The sequence below is a fragment of the Staurois parvus genome, unplaced genomic scaffold (assembly GCF_062004578.1).
Source record: "Staurois parvus isolate SC_StPar_1 unplaced genomic scaffold, SC_StPar_1.0 ptg000175l, whole genome shotgun sequence".
In the NCBI taxonomy this organism is placed as follows: domain Eukaryota; kingdom Metazoa; phylum Chordata; class Amphibia; order Anura; family Ranidae; genus Staurois; species Staurois parvus.
The window spans coordinates 9,819,242-9,844,959 of NW_028317971.1; the positions used below are offsets into that span (position 1 = coordinate 9,819,242).

A 25,718-nucleotide genomic window follows, 5' to 3' on the forward strand; every position below is an offset into this window, starting at 1 on the left:
ATTCTTATTTTATTTTATATTATGAAGAATTCAACAGGAGCAGCTGGAACACAGAAGGTGGACAGGAGCCCCAAGAGTCCCAGGTGGACAGGGACAGTTGGCATGCATTGGTTAAAGAATCCTTCTGAAATGCATTAAAGTGTTACTAAACCCACAACAATAAAATCAGTCTGTATATGAATTAAAGAATGCTTGCTATTCTCACTTTGGAACCTAAGGGGTTGATCATCTGCATTGTGTAAAAAGGATGTTTGATTCTGTCTCCTCTGATCCTCCCCTTTGTTTACTGTCCCTAATCCATCTGCTGATAGAACAAAGCCTTGGGGGCAAGCTGCACATGCTCAGTTTGGTGTGCATAGTTAGTGCTTTTTCTTGGGAGAAAGCATGTGATCAGCACAGGGCCAATCAGCACTGTCCAGATATAGGGTCAAAAGTCCTGCAGCCTCATAGGAAAATCAGAGGAGAATGAAAACTTTTCCTACAAGCTTTAACCAGTGCTCACCTGGACACTGATAGAAAAGACTGCTCTAAATGCTGATGAGAAAAGGTATTTAGCAGTTTATATTTACTAAAATAATTGCATTTCCATGTTCTGTGTACTATGGGGGACCAGATATAGAGGATGCAGGGTCCTGGATTTAGTAACACTTTTAGGAAGTTTCATGATACACTGTTGCTTGTGTCATTTAACGTTAGTAAAAGTCTCAAAATTCCGGATGTCCATGTCCACTGGATGAACAGAAAGAGTGTTTGGAATTATGGCAGTGAGCTCTCACTGTTTGAATATCCAAGATATAAAGCAGCCCACCAGACTTTGCCTATAACTAAAATATAATTTTTACCTAGACTGACCTTTACTTTGATAATTTTAGAGACATTATGACACCTTTATAAGGTACATTGCAGGCAACATAATGTCTGTACTCCCCCCAGACATTACATCCAGTGCTAAATATACCAGCTTTAACCAGTGGCATATTAACAACCAGGGGCGGACTGACAACTCATGGGGCCCCTGGGCAATAGGGGATCATGGGGCCCCTGTGTCCTTGCCCAAACTCAAAAAAGCCTATGAAAAAGGTACCAGGGGCATCTCATGGGGCCCCCTACTGAACCCGGGCCCTCGGGCAGTGCCCGAGTTTCCAAATGGTCAGTCCACCCCTGTTAACAACACATCTCTGCTACACAATCTAACATGAAAAAAGATCAATAATAGCATATCCATTCTGGAGGCAGACCCTATAAGTAGAAGTAATGGCTACCAAAACTTTTGACAAGAATTGTTCCCTAAAATATCTGTTCAGAGTATTCACTGAAGCTGAAAATATGCTGCTTAGAATGTAAATAGGTCTACGGTACTTTTACCACCTGCATAGAGGGTGTGGAGGATAAAGTTTAACAAGAGTTCTCTATGAACTTTGATTTATTACTGTTATTGGTTTCAAGCAATTATATGTTGTAAATGTGAAAATATGCATTTCAGTGGCACAGAGACAAAACACCAACCCTTAGTCCTCATGCACACTGGACGTTTTGCTAATCCTGGTAATGTTAGCTGTGTAAAGTCATGTTTCACCTTTTTTTTAAGCGTTTTTGCATTAGCTTCTGCATTTTCCCATGTTTTTAGTGGGTTTTAGTGGATTTTAAAAAAGAAAATTGGGGGGGGGGGGGGGTAAAAAAAAGTCAAAAAATGGCGGTTTGTGGCGTTTTACTGTGTTTTTCAGCATTAAAGCGTTTTTACAGCTAAAAAACTCCTCTAGAAACACACTAGTCCTGGGGTTTTTTTCCAGCCAAAAAACGTCCCTGCCAAAAAACGTTGATTACAGTCTATGTGTGAATGGACACACAGGATAACATGCTGGGGGGTTTACTGGCTGTAGAAAAAAACGTCAAAAGCCAAAAATAGCAGCTGTAAAAACATCAAGTGTGCATGAGGACTTATGCAGGGCTGCTTCTTTATAGTTATATGGTTAACAAGATCATTGTCAAGTTGTTTTCAGTTTAATTAGTGTTGTTCTATTAATTGTGTACTTCCTAAGATACCTGCACTCTTACTTGGAAATAAGTTTGGTGACTCTGTTGCTGTGTGGTAACTGCAATTGTACTAAATTTTGTGCATCTTTTGTCCTCAGCTGATTATCAAGATGTTTCCCACTGTTGGCTGCTGGAATTCAGTGATTCTGTGTTTAATGTGGATAAAAGTACCAGGTATGTTTTTTATGTTACTTGATTTCCATATTTCTGTTTCTGTTTTTCTGTATTTCTGTTTCCGGGGACAGCAACAGTTGATATAATTCATACAAATAGTAACTGCAAAAAATAATCAAAAACAGCCAGCACATAGGTATGTGTTCTATAATACCCCAATTTCTGCACTGAAAGCTCCAAAAACAAATATTTACTCATAAAACCGATAGTCCAGCTTTTGAATAATACTGTATATACAGACTATGTAGTAAACTCTGCACTGGATCATAATAATACTGCCATTGTTATGCAAACAATTAACCACTTGCCCTCCAGAGGATTTACCCCCCTTCCTGAACAGGCCATTTTTTGCAATACAGCATTGCGTTACTCTAACTGACAATTGCGCGGTCATGCAACGCTGTACATAAATAAAATTTGTCTTTTTTCCCCACAAACAGAGATTTCTTTCGGTGGTATTTGATCACCTCTGCAGATTTAATTTTTTGCGCTATAAACAAAAAAAGACCGACAATTTTGAAAAAAAATGGACTTTTTGCTAATAAACATGTCCAATAAATAAATGTAATATAATTTAAATCAAATTTTGTCATACATTTAGGCCAAAATGTATTCTGCTACATGACTTTTTTTTATACTAGTAATGGCGGCGATCAGCGACTTATAGTGAGACTGCGGTGGGCATTCTGACACTGGGTGGGAACTAACTGCCACTGACATCCCAAAAAACTAATACAGTGATCAGTGCTAATAAAAAGCACTGACACTGTACTAATGACACTGGGCAGGAAAGGGTTAACATCTGGAGAGATCAAAGGGTTAACTGTGTGCTGTTTTACATCATGTGCTGTGTATTTTTTACTAGGGAAACATGCTGCTGCGTATTTTTCTGCTGTGCATAGAAATACAAAGTAGCATGTTCTTGCTGGCAGGAGAGAGACCTGGGTTTTTTACACACAGGTCTCTCCCCAGTCAGTGTCACTCGGCGATTGGCGGGTTCCGGTGGGGAATCTCCGGCAAGCGTGCTCCCTACCCAGAAATGCAGATCATGCATTTATACATGATTTTACGCAGCCCTGCTGCCCTGTAGCAGTATTTCTGTATAGGGCAGCGGGCAACTGGTTAATAATATTGTACACATGTGAGGTGAACTACTGTACACATGCTACTTAGGGGATAAAACTGCTTATATATATAGAGAGAGAGAAAGAGAGAGAGAGAGAGAGAGAGAGATGGGCATGCCAAGGGTATTGGTCTCTTAATATAGCAAATCCAAACAAAGTCTCTAAAATAAGATGTAGTCTGGTTACTCGGACAAGCTCCAAGAACAGACTCTGTATAGCAAAAGAAGAAAAGAGGAAAGCACCTCTAAGTGCAGCAAGGACTAATTTATTAAGCACTAAAACAAGGCCATTCACATGTAATGTTAAACAACAGGCTCTTATATGCAAATCAAATCAATTGCCAGGGCCCTGGCGATCATGGGGCCCCTGTGTCCTCGCCCAAACCCAAAAAAACCTATGAAAAAGCCAATGAAATGTACCAGGGGCATCTCATGGGGCCCCCTACTGACCCTGGGCCCTCGGGCAGTGCCCAAGTGCTTGAATGGTCAGTCCGCCCCTGATTCCATTTTCCAAATCCTAAATAAATTCTGTGTCAACGTACTTGTGCCCTCATCCCATGTACAAAATTCCTGTGGAATCCAAATAAACTTTTCTAACAGTGCCTTACTAAGTGCACTTTCTATTTTTACCAAACTTCTCCTCTGTATATTGTGTGTCCAATCCAAATCTGTGATAATAACACCAAATTATAGTATCTCCTAAAGTCTGGCATATTTAATCCCCCTTTCTTTTTATAGCTGCACAGCACTTCATACTTCACTCTTGTTTTTTTGTTAGTCCACACATATCTAAGTATAATTTTTTTAGAACCCTGAAGAAAGATCCTGGGAGATGTATTGGAAGCATATTAAATTTATATAACACTTTTGGTACTATAATCATCTTAGTTATATTTATCCGCCCCATCCAAGACAGTTTTCCTGTAGCGACCTTCCTCAGCTCATCCTTTATCGCATTTATTAATGGGATATAGTTTGCCTGATACAGATTTTTTATAGACGATGTTAATTTTATTCCCAAGTATTTTAGTTCTTTCTCTCTCCATTTAAAGGGGAACTCTTTTTGTAAAATTTGTTTCTTAGCCTTTGAAACATTTATAATTAATATCTCACTTTTTGAGGGGTTAATTTTCAGATTAGATAGTTCTCCATATTCTTTAAATTTTCTCATTAAATTCGGTAATGTTAATCTGGGGTTTTTAATGTAAAACCACATATCATCTGCATATGCTGCCACTTTCTGTTCAATGTTCCCCTAATACATTCCCATGATATCTATGCTGTTTCTGACAGTTGCTAACAGCGGTTCTAGAGATATAACAAACATCAACGGGGACAAAGGACATCCCTGTCTTGTTCTGTTATACATCCTAAAGAATTTTGATAATTAACCGTTTACCTTCACTGCAGCTGAAGATCTCCTATATAACTCTTTAATCCACTATATCATTCTGGGTCCTATTCCTAACGTTCTCAATGTATCAAACATAAATCCCAATCTACTCAAACGGTTTTTCAGCATCAACCCACAAAACCATTCCTGGCTCTCCTCCTCTTTCACTCTTCTGCAGGATAAGCAATGTTCTTAGACCATTGTCCTTTCCCTCTCTACCAAGAATAATACCCACTTGGTTTAAGTGTATCCAATCTGTCATTAACTCTTTCATCCTGGTAGCTAACACCTTCGCGTACAATTTTGTATCAGTATTCAACAAAGATATAGGTCTATAGCTGGTGCACTGAGATCAGTCCTTCCCCTCATTGGATATTACTGTAATATATGTCTGTAACAATTCCTCCCTCATCTTTGTCTCTTCTCCTAGTGCATTCATATATAAGCACAGTATAGGGTCTAGATTTTCTTTGAACTTATAATATCCTACGGTAAACCCATCAGGTCTTTCCTACTAGTATACTTTTTAATGCTAGGTTGACTTCTTCTATTGATATTGAGTTATCTAAAGCTGCTAATCTAGTCTTATCCACTCTAGGTAGACTGGCCTCTCTCAGGTAAATCTCGCTTTTCTTCCTCCTCTCCTCCCCTGATTCCTTCTGGTTCTTTCCTTCTATTCCATATAAACCGCTATAGTACTTCTGGAATATGTTAGCGATACGAGTGGTTAAATAAACCGTTTCACCTTTTTCATTTTTTATTTTATCTATAAAATTCCTTGATTTCTTTTCCCTCAATTTCTTCATCGACTATTTCCCTGGTTTGTTCCCTCAGCGATATCTTTCCTTCGAAACCCCGTTAAAAATCTTCCTTGTTTCCTGTTCCATAAGTTCCTTTAACTCCTCTCTTTTTAATATTGTCTCTTGTTGTAATTCTGTGGTTTTTTTCTTTTTATGTAATTGTTCCAGCTGATATAGTTCTTCTATAATTATCCTAATTATTTTTCCTTTCCGTTCTTTCTTAATCTCTGCCCCGATTGCAATTAATATGCCCCTAATATAGTCTTTATGTGCTTCCCATATCGTGGCGATACAGACCTCCTCTTGACTCATTTAACTTAAAGTACTGATTATTTCCTGCTTTACTCTTGCTTCTACTTCCGGATATTGTAATATAGACTCATTTAATCACCACATATTTATTTTATTCTGTTCCCTTCCAAACTGTAGTCTCATTGTGACAGGGGCATGTTCCGATATAGATATTACTTCTATCTTAGTTTTCATCAAGGACTCCAAGAATTTATGTTCAATCAATATGTAATCCAATCTTGAATACATCCTATGCACCGCAGAGAAGAAGGTATAGTTTCTTTCCTTTGGGTGTTTGACCCTCCAAACATCCATCAGTTGGCATTGATTTAACTTTTTTTTTATGTGCTTTAGACTCCTATCTCCCTCTTTCTGGGTATGCGATGAAGCATGCATCCCTGGGTCCATGCGAAAATTAAAATCACCTGCCACAATCATACTACCCCTTTTGAAATCCATTAGTTTTACTAATATTCCATCCAAATCTATCACCAGGTTTTTATAAGGGCAATAAATACTTGCTAGTGTACGCTCTCTTCCCTGCAATTTTCATCTTAATAATTATCGGCCTTCTGGGTCTACCAGCTTTTCATCTAGAGTGAAATTAAAATTTTTTCTGAATCCTATCACCACACCCTTTGCCCATCTAATTGGAGAATCTGCATAGTACCAGGTTGGAAAGTATCTAAAATATAGCTTAATATTTGAGTCCTGGGATATATGTGTGTGTTGAAGAAACACCACTTCCATAGATCGTTGATATATTTCCCTTATCACCTTATGTCTTTTTGTTGGAGTATTAAATTCTTTTACATTATATGTCATAAAGTTAACCATATTTCTGCATCCTGTTTAACTGCTTTCCTCTATATATCCTTTGTAGGGGTAAAAGTATACTGATTTTCAGAACAAGATCTCCCCTCTTTCCCCTCCTTCTCTCCCCCCCACCACCCCATCCCTCCCTCTCCCCCACCCTCTACCCCTTCCCTCCCCCCAAGATCCCCACGGACCTTTTTTTGGTTCTTGACTCAACTGTGGCCCCGGGGCAGACTGACCATTTGGAAACTCGGGCACTGCCCGAGGGCCCGGGGTCAGTAGGGGGCCCCATGAGATGCCCCTGGTACCTTTTTCATAGGCTTTTTTGAGTTTGGGCAAGGACACAGGGGCCCCATAATCCCCTATTGCCCGGGGGGCCCCATGAGTTGTCAGTCCGCCCCTGCTGTGGCCTACAATCCCAGTTGATTCCTTCTTCTGGGTATGACTCCTAGCATGCACACTCCATCAGACCCCGATCTCTCATATTTGGTCTGATGCTATTTGGCAGCATGTCAGCATGTCTGGCTTCCCTATTACCCGCCGTAATGCACCATCCTTTACCTCCACCTACCCGATCTTCTTTGTTATGGTTCTTAGCCCTGTCTAGAGCACATATACCTTAGCCCAAAGACCATCTCTAGCCCCTCTTTAAAGAAAAGGGGATATTATTCCTAAGAAAATATCTGACGGGTGTGAGGGACAGTACGTTACTTTGTTTCTAAGACCCTTTGCCAGTTATCCTCATCTGATCCATTTTTCTCTTTCCTTCTTACAGACCACCCCTCGATATCTAATATTTGTAATTCTAATTTTTCACAAAAGTCATTTAGGTCTTCCAGGAATCTCAGCTTCGCCGATTTCCCATCCTTCCACCCAATCACGAATGCCGGGAAACCCCATTTGTAACGGATATTTTTACTCTTCCTCTGGGCTTTTCTCCTGTAAAGGCATGTACTTTTTTATTGTACTTGTATTTAAGTTCGATTGAGGGGTTTTTGCTCCCCCTCCCTTAACAGATCTACTCTTCATAGTTCTCATAATTCTCAGGGTGAATGGGGTTTTCGTGCTAAATACAGGTTCTCTTTTCAGCTTCAATCCTGAGTACACTGTCCTATCCACTTCTACTGGGGCACCCAAACACTAGCACTGCATCCTCTGTTTCCCCCGGCCTCCACTATAGCATACAGGTAAACAAACAGTCAATATTGTGGATTTACTGCCTCCCGCTGCCACTCACCCATCCCTCTATGTTATTTACCCTGTCTGTTCATTGGTTGCTGGGTTGTCCTTGTGTGAGGGGGCTCCCAGGGCCACCAGTCTCCTCCTCCAGTCTCCTCCTTGTGTCCTGTGACTGACTGTGTAGCTCACTCCCCTGTGCCACTTTCTGCCGCCGTCACTGGTCTAGGCTCCAGTTCTCAGCAGGGGATCCGCTGCAGTGTTCAGGGGCTGAGCCGATAGCCCATTTAGGGATAGTGCAGGGAGGATTTGTGCTGCTCCCTCCAGCATTCAGCTCCCAGGCCCCTCAGTTCTCCGCCTGGTCACCTGACCGATCACCTGACTTCCTCTGTTTCCTCCCGTTCTCTCTCCCTGCTCCGCTCTTCCCTCTTGGTCTGTCGTCCACACCGGGCTCCCCCGCTTCAGAGCCTCCTGACAGCTACTCAGGGAGGCAGGGGGTGCTCAGATGTTCATCGTTCTTTCGACGGGTTTGGGAGCTCCTAATCCATGCCACTGTGGAGCGCCATGCTCACGCCCCTCCCCGGTTACTTCGTTTTATTTAACCCTTAATTAGTGTCTCCCTATCTAATATCAAATTTCCCTATATATAACTCCTTTTTATACCCTTTCTACATGAACCTTTTCCGCAATACCTGTGAGTGTTAAATATAATATTCATTATTGGGACAAACCCACTTTAATCTCATGAATTCTTGCTTTGGGGTTATTAATCAGCCATGAGAATGATTGATATCCATATGGACATGCGATACTAACATAAATCTATCTAGATAGATAGATGGCACTGGTCTCAAACACACATAAGAGATTACCTGCAAAGATTAGAATAACACCAAGGGCCGTAGTATATCAGTAGTGAGAAGGGGATTTCTAGTCAGTGTGTTAGTTTTCAGCCAAAATAGGAGTTTTTCACTTTACAGTTTGTTTTGAAAGGCAGATAGTTATCATGGGGACAATAAATATAAACACAATAAGTATGGCTGTGTTGTCACTATACTCTGAGTCCTTGATGAAGTCTATGGATGCAACGCGTAGAGTGGAGTCAAAGTGATGTCATCACACATGTAGTAGGAGGAAAGGCACATGTTTGAAGACACAGTAGCTATGGTAATTACACTTACAGTAATGCTAGTATCAGAGGATGGATCAGAGTCATATCTTCTTAGTGCACAAGATAAGGTGCACTGTATAATGTGAGTGATTTTAAATATTTGTTTTTAAATAAAGCATCATGTCATGGAAAGCACTATGCATCTACTTTATGTTTTAATTTGATAAAAGTGTGGGGAACAAAACAATATTCTCTGTAATGAGTCTGGAAGGTGGATTTTATCTCAGCTTGGGCACTTGAGAATATTATTATTATTATACAGAATTTATACAGTGCCAATGGTTTGCGCAGCACTTTACAACATAAGAGCAGACAGTACAGTTACAAAACAATTCAATACAGGAGGAAACAGAAGGCCCTGCTTGTCAAAGATTACAATCTAGGAGGGGGACCAAGTGATACAAAGGGTAATGCCCCTTATACACAATCAGAATATCATACGTAAAATGACACTTTTAAAGTGATTGTACAATAATCTGATCTTTAGTACACAGCAATCATCCCCAAAAAAATAGAAGGGTCAAGCACACAAATTTTTTCCGTACGGTACCTGATCGTACGATTTTCGTTTAACCAGTGCAGTAGTCGTCCAAAAATACAATACAAATACATTACATTCTTCAGAATTTTTATTCCATTGTTAAAGAATTTTCATAACTTTAGTAACCTCTTCACTTTTGATATGAGACTAGCATATATAAACTGACGATCATTCGCCCAATATTCAGATCATGTATATGGGGTTTAATAGTTGTGGGGGATGAGCTGATAGAGAAATTAAAACTCCAGCTGTTAGGTGAGGGCAGAATAGACTTCTCTGAAGAAGAGGGTTTTCAGGGATCGTCTAAAAGCAAACAGAGTCGGAGATAGTCGGAGAGATTGGTGTAGGGAGTTCCATAGGATAGGAGAGGCTCGGGAAAAGTCTTGGAGGTGAGCATGGCAGGAGGTGACGATGGAGCTAGAGAGCAAGTGATTTTGGGAGGAATGATGAGAATGATTAGGTTGGTATTTAGAGACTAAATTAGTGATGTAGCTAGGGCTGAGTTGTGACTGGCTTTGTAAGTTGATGTTAGTATTTGAATTCCTTGGGAGAGCAGAAGCCAGTGAAGGGATTGTCAGAGAGAAGTTAAGGTGGAAGAGCCTGGCAGCAGCATTTATGATGGACTGAAGGGGGCCTAACCTATAGTATGTAAAGGTAATGCCATGAGGAGATAGTTGCAGTAGTCAAGGCAAGAGATGACCAGGGAATGAACTAGGAGCTTTGTGGTATCATTTGTTAAGAAGGGGCGTATTTTGGAGATGTTCCGGATGGTGAGGTAGCAAGATTTGGACAGTGATTGGACATGGGGCCGAAAGGATAGAGTCCAGGATTACACCTAGAATATTGGCATGCGGGGACAAGCAGATAGTTGTGCCATCAATTTTGACCAAAAAATCAGGGGAAGAGGCATGTGGGGAGGAAGAATTATGAGCTCAGTTTTGAATAGATAGAGTTTGAGGAAATGGTGTGACATCCAGGCTGATAAGTCTGTTAGTAAATTAGTGATACATGAGGAGAATGAGTGAACTGAGGGGTGGAGAGATAAATTTGTTTGTCATCAGCATAGAGATGGTATTGGAAGTCGTGGATGTTAGAAAAAAGCTTAGCAACCTTGTCTATAGTGGTGGGGTTGAATTAGGGAAGTAATGATTGTACCTGTAGACATGGAGTGTTAAGTGGAGAAGGTATCGGTACAGCAGAGATCTCCTCATGAATTGATCTAATGTTTGAAGTGTGACGATTGCGGAGTCAGACCCCAGCCCTTCTCATCAAACTCGTGACCGAAGGACTAGCCAATCTAAAACCGCGCTGTCACATGCGTAACAATGCCACACCCAGCTGCACCCTGCACAAAGATTTTCCAGCTAATGGACTACAACCTGTGTGCCGGCAGCCTGGGAGCGATTGTTACTGGGTCAGGTTAATTACGCAATTAACCCTTCACACTGCCACCACCTCCTTTTTGTACAGAGAAAGAGGAAACTCGGCAATATCAGCAATAACACTATGATGTTTGCATAAGTGTCGGTATACAACTGTCACCGCAGGCAGTGATATACCAAAGTTTAAAACACAGAGTAGTGCTCTTCAGAGGCAGGGGTGCTTAGTTTTCATTAAAGAGCTTTAGAAACACTTCAACACTTTCAGAAAATAAGATTTATTACTGAAAGGTCAAAAGGGTGCAATAAAAATATTTACAGAAAAAGATGTAGCCAATATATATATATATAAATATACAGAAAACAATAGCACAGCAAAGAGATAACAGAAAGAAGTTTAGAGGGTTAAAGTACTTGCCGTCAGCCTTGGGTTAAGCAGATCAGGTTTCAGAGCAAAAGGGCCTTATCTCCCAAAGTTGGTTCCGATGTTAAACGGGAGAATCTTCAACTTAGCTCAACTCAGCTTAGCCTACCTTCAAGCATCACATCCTTTATCTAGGAACTCAGCAGGGTGTCTCCCTGAAGCAGAGAACCAATCGCCTCATTTGGGCGGGTGTGGCAGGAGGAAACTCAAGCTATGACCAAAAATCCCTCCTAGTTGATGTCATGGTTCATAACTTATTCTTGGTGCATTTAGCAGCCTTGCCACTAGTAGATTAATATGCAGACACATCTGCTGAATGGTTAGATATGAAATATGACATATCTGCTTGAATGGTTAAGGAGATATAATTTTCTGCTCTCCTGTATATGCCAGCTAGGGGGGTGTAATATACCAGGCGACTTGTCTTAAAGTAAGCCGTCCAAATATGTGCTCCATGTTTATGTAATTATGTCCTATTTGAAGATATAAAATTATATGGAAAAATTAGTTTTTAAATGTAAGTCTGTTTTACGACTCCCTGGAATGTCTTTTGAAGCTCAGTGAGGGCTCAGTTTATGGCTTTATAACCCCTTCTCCAGCAAGAGTCTCACAAACAGAGGGGCACCAGCTAGTTGTGGGATTTATAACCATGACGCCCTCCCACTAAGTTTACTGCCTGTGATCTGCATCAAACAGACCACATGTCACTCAACAGAGAGGGAGGGGGGATGAGGAAAGCTGATTTGGGAGTAGAAATGATACAAAATGGAAGATTCTTAACAAGATGGATGACCGCGTCCATCTCTGTATGCACAATTGCTACATGAAGTGATTGGCAATCACCTGGGCAGTGAGTGAGTTAGTGGGTGGAGGCAGTGGAGGACAAAGTAAAGAGTTAAACGTAGAGAAGAGTTGTTGGGGACGGGATGATAATTTGGTAATGAGAGTGATAAAGTAGGTCTGCTTGGCAGTGAGAAGGCAGGAATTTTTATTTTTGGAGGGCAGATTTATATTGGGTGAAATCTTTCTCAGACTTGGTCTTATGCCATAAGTGTTCAAAAGAGCAGCTATGTTTTTTCAGACTTCTGGTGTCATCTGTTTGTCAAGGTTGTAGTGGTCGGGGCCTGATTCTGTGTGTAGTGAGGGGAGCCAGTGTGTCCAGGGAGGAAGACAGTGATGTGTTTTAGACAGATGAAGCTAGGTTGGGGTAGAACAGGGATGAGATTTTGAGGAGGTGGTAAGTAGCAGAGTAGAGAAGAGAAGGGTTGAGATGACAAAGGTTTCTACGGGTAATTGTTAAGCAGTTGGAGAGAGAGGAGGTGGGAGAGAGTGAAACTAATAAGGTGGTGAATAAAGAGAGGGAAAGGATTGTTGGAGAGGTTGCCCAGAGTATATAGGTGGAAGAAAACAAGGTCAAGGGTGTTGACCATCAGAGTGAGTATAAGCAAATGATGAGAGTGACAGTGAGGGAGGTGGGTGAAGTACCTGATAGGTGCTATGTGGGGATGGAAGGATTCCCACTCCCCTCCCTTCCATCCACCCACTCGGTCTGGAGGAGTGAGTCCATAGAAGGCCACCATGGGACACGGCAGCAGGGAAAGCAGCGTTGGATTCATGAAGCCAGGTAATGGCGAGTAGACTAAATGAGTTATCAATAAAGAGGTCATGGAGAGAGGTGAGTTTGTTGCAGATACAGCGTTCATTCCAAAAGGCGCAGGAGAGTCTGGTCTTGGAAAGAAAAAAAGCATATTTAGACTATGCGGTGGACGGATGGCACATGCAGACTGGATCATGTACATGTACAACATCCAGCCTAGGTTTAGGAGCAGGTTGCACCCCCACCACAATGTGCAGCACTCTCCCCCATGACCACTATGTCCACCGGACACAGAAGAATGCAACTCCTGGTACTGGGCCTCTTTGAGTGGCCTGGGGATCATGTAATCACATGATCACAATGCAAACAAAGCTATTATAAATGAGTCTTATTTATAACAGATCTACTTTCTTTACCAGTGAACTGTGATTGGCCCATGTGCCATGTTACTAGCTGTAGCCAATCAAAGATCACTAGTAATCACAGCTGTTTATGACAGTTCAAAGCATTGATGTTACAATGATCATCCCCCCCTTCCCCCAGAATAGTACAACGTTACTATGGACACTGAACTACTCTAGTGAAAGTATGTGAAAAAAATTTAAAGAAATGTAAAAATTAAAAACAAAAACTTTTTTTTTAAATTTTTTCAACATACTGTCACCAGTCAGTGTTCCTGATCACTGTCAGTCATATGATTACACTGTACTGCGCTGATGACAGTATATAAGAAAAAAAATTGTGAAAAACACCCAAATTTTATTTAATTTCTTCAATTTCAAAAAAATTGTGACATTAAAATTACTTAAACAAAAATCACCATGCCTCTTACTAAATACCTTAGACTGTCTACTTTCCCAAAAGTGGTCATTTGGGCGGCATTTGTACTGTCCTGGCATTTTAAGGGCCTCAAGAAATTGGATCGGCCATTGATCATAAATAATCAATTTTCATATATCCTGTATATCATAGTTTGTAGGCTTATTAACTTTCGCACGAACCACTTAATATACACTTATTGGCATTTTTTTACTTATGAAAGACAAGTAGCATATTACATTTTGGCCTAAATTTGTAAAGAAATTAGATTTTATAATTTTTTTTATTGGATACGTTTTATAACAGAAAGTAGGAAATTTTGTTTTTTCTAAACTTTTTGGTCTTTTTTCATTTATATAATTAAAAAAAACAGCGGTGATCAAGTACCACTGAAAGAAAGCTCTATTTGTATGTTAAAGCTTGTAGGAGGAGTTTTCATTCTATTCTAGGAGGATGCAGAACCCTTGACTTCTGTCTGGACAGTGCTGATTAGCCCTGTGCTGATCACATCCACTCTCCTAAGAAAAAAAAAACTCTTTAGCAATACTACACACCAAACTGAGCATGTGAAGAGTGTCTTCACACGACCAATCCAGGACCTTAATGTGCTTCTTTTTGAGCCACTCCTTTGTTGCCTTGGCCGTGTGTTTTGGGTCATTGTCATGCTGAAACACCCATACAAGATCCACTTTCAATGCCCTGGCTGAGGGAAGTAGGTTCCCACCCAAGATTTGACGGTACATTGCCCTGTCTATCGTCCCTTTGATGCGGTGCAGTTGTCCTGTCCTCTTAGCAGGAAAACATCCCCAAAGCAGAATGTTTCTACCACCACGTTTGACAGTTGGGATGGTGTTCTTGGGGTCATAGGTAGCATCCCTCCAAACGAGTTGAGTTGATGCCATAGAGCTCGATTTTGGTATCATCTGACCATATCATTTTCAAGCAGTCCTCCTCTGCATCATTCAGATGTTCAGTGGCATACTTCAGACGGGCCTGGATATGTGCTTTCTTGAGCAGAGGGACCTTGCAGGCACTGCAGGATTTCAATCCTTGTCGGTTTAGTGTGTTAACAATTGTTTTCTTGGTGACTGTAGTCCCAGCTGCCTGGAGATCATTGACAAGATCCTCACGTGTAGTTCTGGGATGATTCCTCACTGTTCTCATGATCATTGACACTCCACGAGGTGAGATCTTGCATGGTGCACGAGACCTAGGGAGACTGACAGCTGTTTTGTGTTTCTTCCATTTCAGAATGATTGCACCAACTGTTGTCACCTTCTCACCAAGCTGCTTGGTGATAGTTTGGTAGCCCAGTCCAGCCTTGTGTAGGTCTACAATCTTGTCCTTGACATCCTTGGACAGCTCTTTGGTCTTTGCCATGGTGGAGAGTTTGGAATCTGATTGTTTGATTGCTCCTGTGAACAGGAGTCTTTTATACAGGTAACAAAATGAGATTAGCAGCACTCCCTTTAAGAGACTGCTTCTAATCTCAGCTTGTTACCTGTATGAAAGACACCTGGTAGCCAGAAATCCTGCTGAATGATAGGGGATCAAATACTTATTTCCCTCATGAACATGCAAATCAGTGCATAATTTGTTAGACATGCATTTCTTTTTAATTTTTTGTTGCTATTCTGTCTCTCAGTGTTACAATACACCGAACATTCGATTTTTAGACTTATTTCTTTGTGAGTGGGCAAACATTTAAAATCAGCAGGGGATCAAATACTTATTTCCTTCACTGTATGTCTTATCAGGAGATAAGAGGGGGACACTGGAAGAAGAGGAGGATCAGAGAAGTCAGGATCAAACAGCCTGTGTAAAAAACACAATGCAGAGGATTAAACTCTTACTGCATACTGTATACAGACTGATTTTACTGTTGTGGATTTTGTAATACTTTAAAGAGATATTAATTTTTTTTCTGGATTGAGAGGGGGCTCAGTTGAGTATTGGGGGGGGGGGGGGGGGGCTATGGTGGGAGCCACATACTGAAGGTTTTTTTACCTTCATGCATAGAATGCATAAAGGTAAAAAACCTTCAGCCTTTACAACCACTTTAAGTGGTTAAGAAGTCCATCCAAGAAGGTAGTAACAATATTTGGGTGTTTAAAGCACAAGATGGTTAAACAGTGGGATCACATAAAGTGTATCATAGAAGATTGGAGGCACTGAGGATAGAGTGATGCGAACTGTATGTTGGTGTTGGTTATACATTGTAGCAGAAGAAGCACTACTGCACTTGAAGGATTTCTATGAACTGTCTGTTACAAGGGGCACTACTGTACTAAAATGGAATTATTTACACAGTAAATTTAGAGCACTTTAATGTTTCATTTATGGATTATTCTTACAATTAATTATTATGGGGATGATGAATGAGTTAATTTAGAAGGTGTGATGGGTTGCTAGTGCTACACTTATTGGGAAAACACATTGAGTAAGTGCTGGCTTGCTAAAATAATAGTTTAGGATTTCAATAGCAGTGCAAAAGCTTTCCACAATTTTAAATAATTGTTTGCATATTAATGCAACTATATCCATGTAATTTAGGATGTGACAGCATTGTGTCCTTTGCCTACATAGTTTGTGGTAAAGGGTGTCCCTCTTTCACATCTCAGAAAGATGGAAGGTATAAATGATTAAAAGTGACTGTTGCTAAAAAAGCCAGCCTGAAAGACAACAGTAATAAAACCTAACAACCTTGGCATTGCTGACTCCAATTTTGCTCTCTTACAGAGCTAGACCCATCACTAAAATCTTCAGCATCTGACACCTCTGGGAATGTCCAATGCCTGCACTTTCCTGCTGAATGCTGTGGTTCCTCCCTATATCACTGCAATGTCCATATACCTCTACAGGGTTGCCTGTATATATTTTAATACCAATTGTTAAATTTAGAGGTTTGGTTTAGTTTAGGTATGTTCTAGTTCAAGGTTAGTTTGTGCTACACTTTTGGGTGTTTTTAGAGCATACATGAGTGGTCACATCCTCACTAAGGATTTGGCATTGTTTTCATTTTCAAGCATGCATCTGGAGTAAAACAAATTCATAAACAAGCAAAATAAATGGAAATCAGTCAGGGATTCATATGTGAAATGACCTCTAATTACATCTCATTCATGTATGTTTTACCCAGGCTGCAGTTCATTAGTGGTGACCGGGACTGTTGGAGAAGACGTGCTACTCCCCTGTATTGTTACATACAAGGATACCTTTCTTCTAAAAGATTTGACTGTGAACTGGCAGACAGAGAGTGATACAGTTGTTCACAGCTTTCATTATGAAAAAGACCAACCAAAATACCAGGCAATTGAATTCCAAGGCCGAACACAGATGTTTCCATCGGAATTCTACAAAGGAAATGTTTCTCTATTACTGAAGAGATTATGTACATCTGATGCTGGGAAATATGTGTGCTATGTAGATTTAAACTATACACAAGCAACATGGATTGAACTTATTATTCAAGGTATGTCCTTGATGGATAACTAAAATAATGAATCTTTTTGGTTATTTGTATACACAGCAACATGTGTTCGATTGCAATATCAGGAATAGTAGCACATTTTAAAGGCCTCATGCACATTTGAGCTCAAAATCTCCTGTTTTACAGGCATTTGACATTTTTTTCTGCCTCCAAACTCCCCTCCATTCTAACCTATGTGTCCATGCACACATAGGCATTTTAGAGGAGTTTAGAGGCCGGGGTGTTTAAAAAAAAAACACCACTTGTGCATTTAGGAGTGGAGCGTTTTGGCTGAATAAATGCTTGATACACCTAAATGTATGTAAATGCATCTAAATACACTTAAGCGCTAGGCACATTTAGCGCATGAGCATTTTTCTTATTTTAGTTGCCAGAATAAATTGATATATTAAATAAATAAATGCCCAGGCTCTTGATGTGCCTAAATGCGTTTGCCTAAACACGACATAGAAGTGTTTTTGAAGCTGCATTTCTCCTGACAGGAGAAAAGCATTTAGAAGAGCCCCAGTGTGCATGAGACCTTATTTTCATGAAGCTAGATTTAGTGTAAATAATCTGATTTATTTTTTATTTTTTATAGAAAAACAAAACAAGAAAAGAATATACTTCTGGACAGCAATAGGAGCAGCATTGATACCACTGATTACACTTATTTGGATCTTCTGCAACAGAAGGAAGCCAAGAAATAAACAGTCAGATGGTAAGATTAGTAAATAACCTTTTAATAAACTAAACAACATCAAATCCATGCTATGTGTCCAATATAAAAACCCTATTACCACTGCTGCAGTATTGTGTCACACCCAGGGGTTACCCGGCCCCATGCTCCAGGGGGCCCATGCATCTGCCCTGTACACCTGGATAGTAGGGGTGGTGGGGGCGGCATATAGTGGAACTAATGCCCCCCCCCCCATTTTTCTCCTGCAGCCTTTCAGCAGCTGCAGGAGGAAAATGGAGGGAGTTGGTTCCTCTACATGCTGCCCTTCCTATCCATGTTCTGCTGCCCCAGAGCCCCTGTGTGATCCTCTGCCCCCCCTCAAAAGAAGTAATTAAAAAATCTTTAAAAAAACAGCGTGGGGTCTCCAAAATCCATACCAAACCCCCTCCTGATCCATACCACGCCACATGCCCTCCACATGGATGTGGGGGCATTTTGGGAGTGAACAGTACCCTACTCGTTCACCAAAAAAAGTAGAAAGTAAATAAAAAAACAGAGACAAGTAATTTTTTTCAAAAAAGCCAAAAAAGAAAAAAGTCCCCCGAAGTAGATCCAACATCAGCCGCTGACCCCCCCCTAAAAAAACAACTGACACATTAGCTTTGCTGCCTACCCACTGCTAAAAGGCTCCCTTTTCCTCTGCACAGCAGCACTCTGACTGGGAGAGGGAGAGGCAGGACTAGGAGCAGATCAGCCTCTTTCCCATACACAAAATGCTGTCAGAAAAGCAAAATGAAGAGAGATATGAGTTTGAGTCTACTGCACTTCACTGTCCAGTCACAGGCTGGGAACAAGAGGTGATCTAGCTGTACTACATAACTACAGTGAAGAAAGCTGAGGTCACCAGCCTGGCTGTATGGCTCAACAATCAGGGCTATGTAAATCTTAGAACTGGTTGGAGAAAATTATACATCTTTTGGCATGTAGAAAAGTACCCATTTGTGTATTCCAGCTGTGTATATACCTGTCTGCCTTGTGTTCAAGTGATATTAAAGTCAAAAGTGATATTTAAGTCAATAAAAAACATGATATACTTACCTGCTTTTTGTAACGATATTGCACAGAGCTGTCCCTTCCTCTTCTAGAATCCCACACCAGCGATCTCCACTCCTTCTTCTTGCAGGTGCCCCCAAAGCAAGCTGTGTGCTGAGGGGTCACCTGTATGGATGTACTCCCCAGCAAGCTTGTGTACATCCATAGACACACACAGCATGGGTTGGCCATGCCCCCCCCTCCCACTCCCTCCTTCCAAGATTTGACTGACAGCAGCCAATTGCTCCCTCTGCTCTCAGTGTAGCCTAGGAATTCCAGGAAGAAAAGAGCAAAGGGGAGGGAAAAAAAACGAGACTTTATACTTACACATAATTGCAAAATAAGTCTTCTTTCATATATTGGTAAATGGTAGGTTCCACTAATTTTCAACATTGGGTAGCTCTAAAATCTGATTTGTCTACTGTATACAGTATGTACAGTATATATTTACATAATAAAGTTCTTTTTCAAGTTTTTGCTTGTATAAGCAGTTACCTAATTATGAATACATTTTACATTTATGAAATGCTTTATTTCACAGATTTGGAGTGTTTACTGCCCACAGAATCACTATTTGGTAAGAATATTATCTTTTATTTTGTTACATTTCTACACAAATACCTGTGCTTTATGCCTTAACTGTTACCTATTAGGGAAAAGAATGCTAAGGACATTGCTGAAAGGGTATGTTATGATCAGTACAGAAAGAAAAAGAAAAACTATTCGCGCTCACCTATATGTCAACAGTGTGAAACAAACTAAAAATCTGCAATCATAATGTTTGTACACAAATAATTACGGATGGGAATGCTGGTGGTGATATGTGTTACTGCAACTCTTGACTACTTAAAAAAATAGGTTTTTCATACATACAGTATGTTAAAGTCATCTGACTCCATAACTGAATAAATCATTATTTTGATATAAGCTGAAGATAAATAATCTGCTTCTTTTCTAGCATTGGTGCCCTTGACCAAGCGTTATGTCTGGCCTTCAGAATAAACAAATCCTAATTTTTTCTGGCTATTACTGACTGGCTGTGTTTTTTTACAGTATTTATTGAGCATTACAGACAACGCATGAAGGAATTATACTTGTCTTCTAAACTACTAAGCAGCTGTATACCCAGAACCCTTTTAATTCCGGAATGGAGAACACAGCACCTACCACCAAAATGTACAGTATCAAATGTTATGTCTCAGAAGGAATCAGATGCAATATCATCTGAACAGTTGTTCACCAAGGACTCCAAGAAACTGGCTTCTAGGCGGATGCTCCTGGCAGGAGAGGCAGGCATAGGGAAGAGCAGCTTCTCCGAAGGTCTTCTGAAACAATGGGCTCTGGGGCACCAGGAAATGATCTATGATTGTGTGATCTATTTCACTTTTGCTGAGCTCAGATCAATCGAGATGCCAATAAGCATGAGACAGCTTCTGATTTTTAAGTGTAATGAGTTGGAATCTGTTCTACCACAACTTTTAGAACCAGGGAGGCTTCTTATTATATTTGATGGGATGGATGAATTTAAAATAAAAGAAGAAATGACAATATCCAGAGCCAGCATCAACATTGACTCTGAACTTCCAATGGAAGATCTAATTTTAAGTATTTTATCCAAAGTTCTTCTACCTAACACAGATATCTTGGTTACTTCCCGTTTAACTAGTGTAAATCTGGTGAATACAAAGGAGTATTTTGAAAGAACATTTATAATAAAAGAATTTTCAGATGAACAAATCAAAGAATTTTGCAAGAAATCTTGTTCAGGGGATGAGATTTCCCAAAATATTTGCCAGTTTATAGAAGAACACAACTTGTCCAGTCTGGCTTCCATCCCCCTTCTCAGCAGTGCATTGTGTGAGCTGTCCAAAAACCATGGTTTATCATATTATAAAGAAAAATTAAGTACTCGCAGCGAGATGATGGTGTCACTTCTTAAGCTGTGCCTACAGAATGTTCTGACATGTCACCTTCAGGAGCCATGTTGTGCTCCAGGAGCAAATGTTCCTGACAGATTAAGGGACATTGTTAAGAAAGTAGCTCTCCTGTCCTATGACAACCTTGTTACTGGCAAAGAAGAAATTTGGGTTCAGCATCTGTGTGTTTCCTGTGTGCATACACATCAACTACTGCAGGAATTATGTGTATTTTTTTTTAAGAAGTCATCTAACAATGTTGTTCTTCAGTATAGGCATTCTAGCATCAGGGACATGTTTGCTGCACTGCATTGTGTATGGGAAGTCCATAGCTCTGGAGGGGCAAAGGTATGTGTAGATTGCTTAGATTTTTGGGTATCAGGAACTCGTCCTAGTGAGCAAAGTACCGTCTCTGTTTTGCAGAGCATTCCTCCAAAACACAGTGCTGAATTTCACAACTTCATCAGTTTTTTCGTGGGGTTTGTGAATTACAAAGACATTGACAGCCTCATTAAGGAAAAAAGAGAGTTAAATGGCTATGAAGTACTTATTTTACAAACTTACTTTGAAAACTGGCTTATAAATGAACCTGCTGAGGCAGAGCTGCTAAAACTGTTCCATTGTATTTATGAAATACACAATGATACCGTTACTCAACATCTTTCCAGTATGTTTGAAATTGTGGATTTATTTGATACGCCACTAAATGCCCTGGATATTAGAGCAATGCAATACAGTTTGGAAAAGTGCAGGTTAGAGAAACTTAACTTATCATTGTGTGACCTCCGAGATGAAAACCTGCAGCGTTTAGAGTACATCATCAGAAATTCAACGCAAGTCCTGTAAGTAAACCGATTAAAAAATAAGCAAAATGTAATGTAAGTAAAATTTTAATATTGCATTATTTTTATTATTAGTGCTAGATTGGGCTAGACTCCAATGCAGAGGGACGTTAAAGGGGGTATTCCAGAGTTTACTTCTATTCTATTGTGACCAGAGCCAAATTTTATAGTGGCGTAGCATTACTTCTGAGCTGGACAGTGGAATTTATTATTTATAGCAGAACTCCAGGAAAAAAATGTTTTAGTAATTCTGATCATTCTGGTTATTTACATCCATCTGCCACATTGCACAGCCAGGAAGATCTTGCGGTTATTATGTGGTCCAGCTATGCTGCTTCTTGGGTCACCCAGCTTCCAACAGTGGAAGATCAGGGCATGCTAGGTACACCCAAGGTCCAAAACTGGATAAATGTGCGGTCATCAGTGTCACGATCGCGGCGTCAGACCCCAGACCTTCTCACCAAACTCGTGACCGAAGGGCTAATCAATCTACAACCGCATTGGCCATCTGACGAGGTGTCCGGTTTTTCTGTAAGTCTCTCATATTCCAAGATATGAGACATAGGGGAAAAATTGATTTGAGAAGTGTTCATCTAATTCTGTCACCTATGATGAGCTAGGTTTATTAGCTCAGAGTCCCTTTCAATTCCTGGGAAAGCTCCTCTATCCCTTCATGAGGCGTGAAATTACACAGGTACTTTGGCCAGTGAGACTCCAGCTCTATTGGGAAAGCTGGTCCTATCTCTTTCTAGGTGAGAAAGGATACAGCTTTCACAGACAGCTCAGCACCTAACTAGAGATGCCTTGGCCGGCCAGTGACCCATAAACAGTACACACACACACACTGGCCAGATGTCTCCTCTCAGTGAGAGGGAGGGGTGGGGGAAGGATAAGGGAGAAATATATGTGTCAGGACAGTTAATCCCTTTGCCAAGATGGAGGTTGAAACCAAAATGGTTGAACCGCGTCCATCTCTTGGTATACGCTGTTACAATCAGGTTTTAGAAAGAGAAGAGGCTGCTATACTAAACTTGATAAAAGGGATGTCACCTATGTGGAAGAGGCATGTGAATCCTAAAAGTGTATGAACAAGATTACAAATCCTTTAAGTGATAAAATAGTTTTTAAAATGTATTACAACTATATAATTTTTGTTATTTGCTGGAGATATGCATAAAGTCTATTTACACTTTTGCAGCCAAATTGGGATAACACATACTTTCTATTTTTTTACATGTCCTCATTCACATAACATAACTAAACAGGGCAGGTGCAAGGATCTTTGTCTCCACAGGAAAAGACAGGTGTTCCCCCCCAGTGATCCTCCCATCAGCCCCTTCCCCTCCACAGTGCAACCCCCCCATCGTTACCATCTACAGCCACACTGGTACCTCCTTCATTTTGCACTCATAATGTGATGGGGTGCAGTGTGAAGGACTTCACACAGTGGGGTTAAGCATTCCGCACTTCCCTTCACTGGCTATGGGCAGCGGGTAGGTGAGGCAAACTAAAGCTTCCATACTGTGGCCTCTCTCCTACCGGGGAACAATGGGCTAAACAAAACCTGGGCTTTCTTGTAAAAAAAAGAACAAAGAGCTTCCACTGCATATGGTTCTTTACACACTAAAAAATATCAAAGAGCTAACAGTTTGTATGAACCTTCCTTAACCACTTCAATACTGAGCACTTTTACTCCCTTCCTGCCCAGGCCAATTTTCAGCTTTCAGCGCTGTCACTTTGAATAACAATTGTGCGGTCATGAACCCATATGTACCCATATATAATTTTTAGCATTTTTTTCACACAAGTAGAGCTTTTTTTTGGTGGTATTTAATTACCACTGTTTTTTTTAAATTTTTTGCTAAATAAATGAAAAAATGCAGTACATTTTTTAAAAAAAGCCCACATTTTTCTTTTTATACATTTCTATTGTAACATTTTGCAAATAAATATTTTTTTTCTTGAAGAAGAAAGAATAAATTGAAGAAATTAAAAAAAAAAGTTTTTTTCCAAATTTTTTAAATTTGTTTACATACTGTCACCAGTGCAGTACAACGTCATCATATGCCTGGTGTGACAGTGATTAGAGACATTCACTGGTGACAGTATGTAAAAAAAAAAAACTTTAATAATATTTTTCAAAATTTTTTTCTTTTTTTATTACTTTTTTAAATTTTTTTACATACAGTGACCAGAGCAATACAGTGTTGCCATAGTAACACTGTGCCAGCCTGAGGAAAGTGCTGCCGATAACCGGCAACTGTATTTACACCATGATCTGCTATGTCATTGGACACAGCTGATCACGTGGTAAAAGGCCACTGTGATTGGCCTTTTACCTCATCACATGATCAGCTGTGTCCGCAGGAGATCACAGAGATCGCCGGGTGTGAGCAGCTGGGGGGAGCGCGGTAGGGCGCCTTCTAGGAGGACATCATATTAGCCTTCCCAGAACTGGGTAATCATACTGTCGCCGTAATTTGGCTATAGCGCGGTTAGCAAGTGGTTAATGACACCCCAAACTCATTTGCTTGCACCGTATGGTACAGTAGTACCATGCAATCGGATTCCTGTGCATTTTATAAAGTAATGCATGCACAACTCTTGGTGCAGTCCAGCATGATTTCAGCCTTTTCAAATGAATGGGCTGAAATCGCACTGCACCTGGATTACATGTAAATTGCACGGGAATGCACAGCGTGTTATTATGTGATTCCTGGTGTGAACTAGTCCTCAATCTTGGAGCCCAGTGCCCAAAAACAGTTCTGCCACTTGGTTCCACCAACTTGCCTGGCACGGTTTCATCTTACCTTTTGTTTTACCCAAAAGAGCTGTGTGATTGTGTATTTGTGACATAATTCTATTATAAAATTGTAGAAAAGCCTTTTTTTGTTATCATAGATTAACCTCAAATATGCTGACTCCAAAATCTGGAAAAACTTTAAGGAATATTCTTGAACATCCAGAATGTGCCATAAAAGAACTTTTGTAAGTAACACTGTTCCCTATATCTATTTCACGTAATTTGTAGCAACTTAAAAGAATATAAAATAACAAAGCAAATAAATACAAGTTCCATATATAAAATCCTTGTTCCTTAGGGGCAGCCAAGTCAGGTTTGACAAGCAGATCTGATTAGACCACCAGTGTGAAAGGGACCTTAAAGTAAAACTAAAGGCATTTTTTTACATTTTGGAGTAAAGGAGGATTAGAATACCTATCCAGTTTTAGAGATTTTATAGTTGCCCATGCCCCCTGGGGCTTGCGTGTATCTATAAAGCCAAAAGCTCTACCATCGATAGTTTTACTAGCAGTGGGGCCTCTTAAGGTGGACAGGTTTCAGTGGAGATACCAGACTAATGATGTACAGACCCATCTGAGCAGCAGTAGAGGGGCAGTGTTGAAGGTGGAAGATCACATTTGACGTGACAACATCAAACTTACACTGCGCAGATGAAAGGCCCGGCAATCTACTTCTGTTTTATGCCAAGAAAACTTGATTATGATGAGAAAACTAAGAGAACTGTCATATAGTGCTGAAAGATGGTCCCCTAGGTCAGAAGGCACTCATTATGCTGTTAGGGAAGAGCTGATGGTCATCAAGAGTGGGCCTGGTAATTATGAAGCTGATGGATTAAAGCCTATGGAACATCCTGATGTCGATGTTGCTGGACAGAAAAAGGAGATCAAAAGCTGTAAAGACACTATCACCATAGGAGCATGTAACATACGTCGTATGAACTAAGGAAAATTAGAAATTTTTAAAGATCAAATGGATAAAGCCAACATCAATTTATTAGGAGTCAGATCAGTGAACTCAAATGGACAAAAGAGGGACACTTTCAATTAAATGATCATTGGATATGCTACTCTGGTCACAAAACTTACATAGACCTCTGCTAATGACATGCATCATTTTCAAATTGACTACATCTGCATAGGACAGAGGTGGAAATCTGCAGTTTTGACAGCAAAGAGTAAA

At 40.3% G+C, this 25,718-nt stretch overlaps 1 protein-coding gene across 1 annotated transcript in view; it reads left to right on the top strand.

Annotated features, from left to right (window-relative positions):
- The first annotated feature begins 2,138 nt into the window (after window positions 1–2,138).
- LOC149462420 (NACHT, LRR and PYD domains-containing protein 1 homolog) overlaps window positions 2,139–25,718 on the top strand; it is a 32,358-nt gene continuing 8,778 nt past the window's right edge. The window contains exons 1-6 of the mRNA XM_089676939.1: window positions 2,139–2,208; window positions 16,878–17,210; window positions 17,809–17,928; window positions 19,520–19,555; window positions 20,032–21,736; window positions 24,638–24,724. Coding sequence (XP_089533065.1) covers window positions 2,145–2,208; window positions 16,878–17,210; window positions 17,809–17,928; window positions 19,520–19,555; window positions 20,032–21,736; window positions 24,638–24,724 — 2,345 coding nt within the window. The 5' untranslated portion in view covers window positions 2,139–2,144. The remainder of the gene's footprint in view (window positions 2,209–16,877; window positions 17,211–17,808; window positions 17,929–19,519; window positions 19,556–20,031; window positions 21,737–24,637; window positions 24,725–25,718) is intronic.